This window comes from Leuciscus leuciscus (genome assembly GCF_965113295.1).
Source record: "Leuciscus leuciscus genome assembly, chromosome: 10".
Classification (NCBI taxonomy): domain Eukaryota; kingdom Metazoa; phylum Chordata; class Actinopteri; order Cypriniformes; family Leuciscidae; genus Leuciscus; species Leuciscus leuciscus.
In genome coordinates this window covers 26,229,842-26,232,751 of record NC_138734.1, presented here as the reverse complement: position 1 = coordinate 26,232,751, position 2,910 = coordinate 26,229,842, and the positions used below count along the sequence as shown (strand labels likewise).

General features: G+C 43.0%; 1 protein-coding gene across 1 annotated transcript; it reads right to left on the bottom strand.

The window, feature by feature from the left end:
- Positions 1–201: 201 nt before the first annotated feature.
- LOC309508448 (uncharacterized protein) lies at positions 202–2,240 on the bottom strand. The gene is made up of 2 exons (XM_082183088.1): positions 2,039–2,240; positions 202–1,965 (listed from the first exon to the last, which is right to left on the bottom strand). The coding sequence occupies exon 2, from the start codon at positions 1,893–1,895 to the stop codon at positions 975–977; it is 921 nt and encodes a 306-aa protein (XP_082039214.1). The 5' UTR covers positions 1,896–1,965; positions 2,039–2,240; the 3' UTR covers positions 202–974.
- Between the last annotated feature and the right edge of the window lie 670 nt (positions 2,241–2,910).

Genomic DNA, 2,910 nt, shown 5'->3' with positions numbered 1-2,910 from the left:
TTTGTTTGGGTTCAGGCAGCAGCTGAGACAGATTAGATAAGCAATTTGAGAAATGATCTATGGTGGATGGGAGGATTGTTCTGCCTGGTTGATAACGCGACGCCGCATGACATATTACAGCAGTACGTAATATGCAAGTTACCATGTAGTGATCAGTGACATCATTTCTATATGATATCTATATCGGTTGGATCGGTTCCATGTGATATAATTAAATCGAGTGTATGATTAAGACGATGAGTTGATCTGGTGACGTTTTGCTTGACCCCAAATTAATTTAATAAATCTGTAAACGCAGCCCCTAACGCATCATTTGGATTATCTACGTGTATGTTAAAATCTCCAACAATTAATGCTTTATCGACATTGACTAATAGGTCTGAGAGAAAATCTGCAAACTCTTTTAGGAAATCAGCGTAAGGCCCTGGCGGTCTATATACGGTAGCCAAGGCTAGAGATAATAGGGATGTTTTTCTAACATCTAAGAGCGTAACATTTAGTACAAGTACTTCAAATGAAATAAACGTATAACCCGTTTTCTGAGTAACATTGAGAATATCTCTATAGATGGTTGCAACACCGCCGCCACGACCAATCAGACGGGGCTCATGCTTATAACAGTATCCAGGAGGAATAGACTCATTAATACCGAAATAATAATTTGGTTTAAGCCAGGTTTCAGTAAGTCAAAGTACATCGAAGCTATTATCTGTGACTATTTCATTTACAATAACTGCCTTAGGTGTGAGTGATATAATGTTTAGAAGACCTAGCTTTAGAAATAGTTTTTGTTTACTAATAGCAACATTTTCTGTTTTAATAACAATTAGATTTTTCCTAGATCCTGCAGTAGATTTATTATTTGATCTCACTAAACGAGGAATAGACACGGTTTCTATGCAATGTTCTACACTAGTATTTATATCAGTTAAATTGGTGCAGCAGAGACTATGATTTGGACTTTTGGTTACAAGTCAAAGGGTATTTAACATTTTGGAGATGTTATCGGACAGAATATCCACTCCGAATCTGCTTGGGTGTAAGCCATAAGCACGGAAAAGCCTAGGACGCTCCCAAAACAGATTCCAATTATTTACAAAGAGCAGTTTCTGCTCATTGCACCATGACATTAACCATTCATTTAGCGCAAATAATCTGCTGAACTTTTCATGCCCTTGTCGGTACGTGGGAAGCGGTCCTGACACAATGATCGTTGTTTCAGGCGATGTGCTGCGTACCGTATCGATCAGATTCCTGAGGTCTTTCTTCAGAATCTCCGTCTGGCGCAGCCTGATGTCGTTCACTCCCGCGTGCAGGACCACAGTTCCGACGCGCTCGTCACCGTTCAGGATCTCGGGAACGCGAGCAGCGATTTCAGAAACGCGAGCACCAGGAAAGCAGTGACTGTGCACCTTACTTTTACCTAACGTAGCGTGTACGTGCCGAACGATGGAATCGCCGATGATCACAGCATCGCGTTCTGTTTCACGAAGAGGGGAGAAGCGGTTTTGTGTGGATAACTCGAAAACCGGGAGGGTCGGAGAAAGTCTTGGTCTAAACCTGACTCGCGTCTTCCGCTGTGGAACCACCCAGGCTTCGTGGTGGCGTGTTGGAGCCGGAGTGAACGAGACCATGGCTGATCGCGACCGATGCTGAGGAACGCACGGAGTAGACGCGGTCGGAGTCAGCGGGTTAGTAACGTTAAACACTGATTTGTGTGCATCAGCGCGTGATGTTTCAAGAGCCAAACACCGGTCTCTCAGCTCGGCCTGTCTCAATAAAAGGTCGTGGATCTGTTTCTCAACAGCTTCCAGCTCAGACTGCAGTGCGTGCAGCTCAAATGTGTCCTCACCTGCACCAAAAGGTAGACTACTTACATCTGATATAGCCGCCATTTTAACAGATGGACAGTGAGTTAGCAACGAAGCTACCAGTGATGCTATCAATATTAATACTAATTTATGACTTAAGTCTTGGATATAATCTGTTTTTTTTTTTTGTGGTAGGGGTGTAGAGTAGACGCACGATAGGCGGAAACATTTTTTTTGTTTGTAAATGAGTGTGGAGAAGACGCGTTCAGCCGTGATCCACGGACGTAACCTTTAAGAGTATGCAGCGTTGGATCACTAATAGGCTTGAGACGCGTCTGCTCAACAGTCCGCGTTGTAACTATGAGGTTTGAGCAGTAACGTTAGTGCTTCTCAGCGAGGAAAAGTAGAAAATGTTCGTTGTAAGTGAGTTTAAAGAGAAAATCAAGAATTATAAATCAAATCGATAGAACTCCAAAAACAACAACGCGTTCAGACGCGACGCATCCTGTGTGTGTGTGTGTAGTGTTGTGTGTGTTTGATAGATATATAGATAGATAGATAGATAGATTGATAGATTGATAACTCTGTACCTCCATGGTAGGATGAGATGGAGGATTATTCGAGTCCCTCTGACAGCCCTGATCTGCAGGACTCTCAGTACCTCCCCGTATAGATCCATCAGTCCTGTATCCATCAATCACAAATCGATGGGATGAGCTGATACGTGTCAGGTGTCTGATCAGTGCTCCAGGTCTTCAACGCTAGTGGAACGTGCATGAGAGCGTGTGTATGAGGACAACACAACACACAGCATATTCCAAACGGATGCTTCACAAAATACTCTCCCTGCTTTGCATTTATTTCCGTCTTGTCCTGTGTGTGTGTGTGTGTGTGTGTAGTGTTGTGTGTGTTTGATAGATAGATAGATAGATAGATAGATAGATAGATAGATAGATAGATAGATAGATAGATAGATAGATAGATAGATAGATAGATTGATAACTCTGTACCTCCATGGTAGGATGAGATGGAGGATTATTCGAGTCCCTCTGACAGCCCTGATCTGCAGGACTCTCAGTACCTCCCCGTATAGATCCAT

Coding starts and splice junctions, on each gene's coding strand:
- LOC309508448 (XM_082183088.1), bottom strand. CDS start 1,895: ATGGCGGCTATATCAGATGTAAGTAGTCTACCTTTTGGTGCAGGTGAG.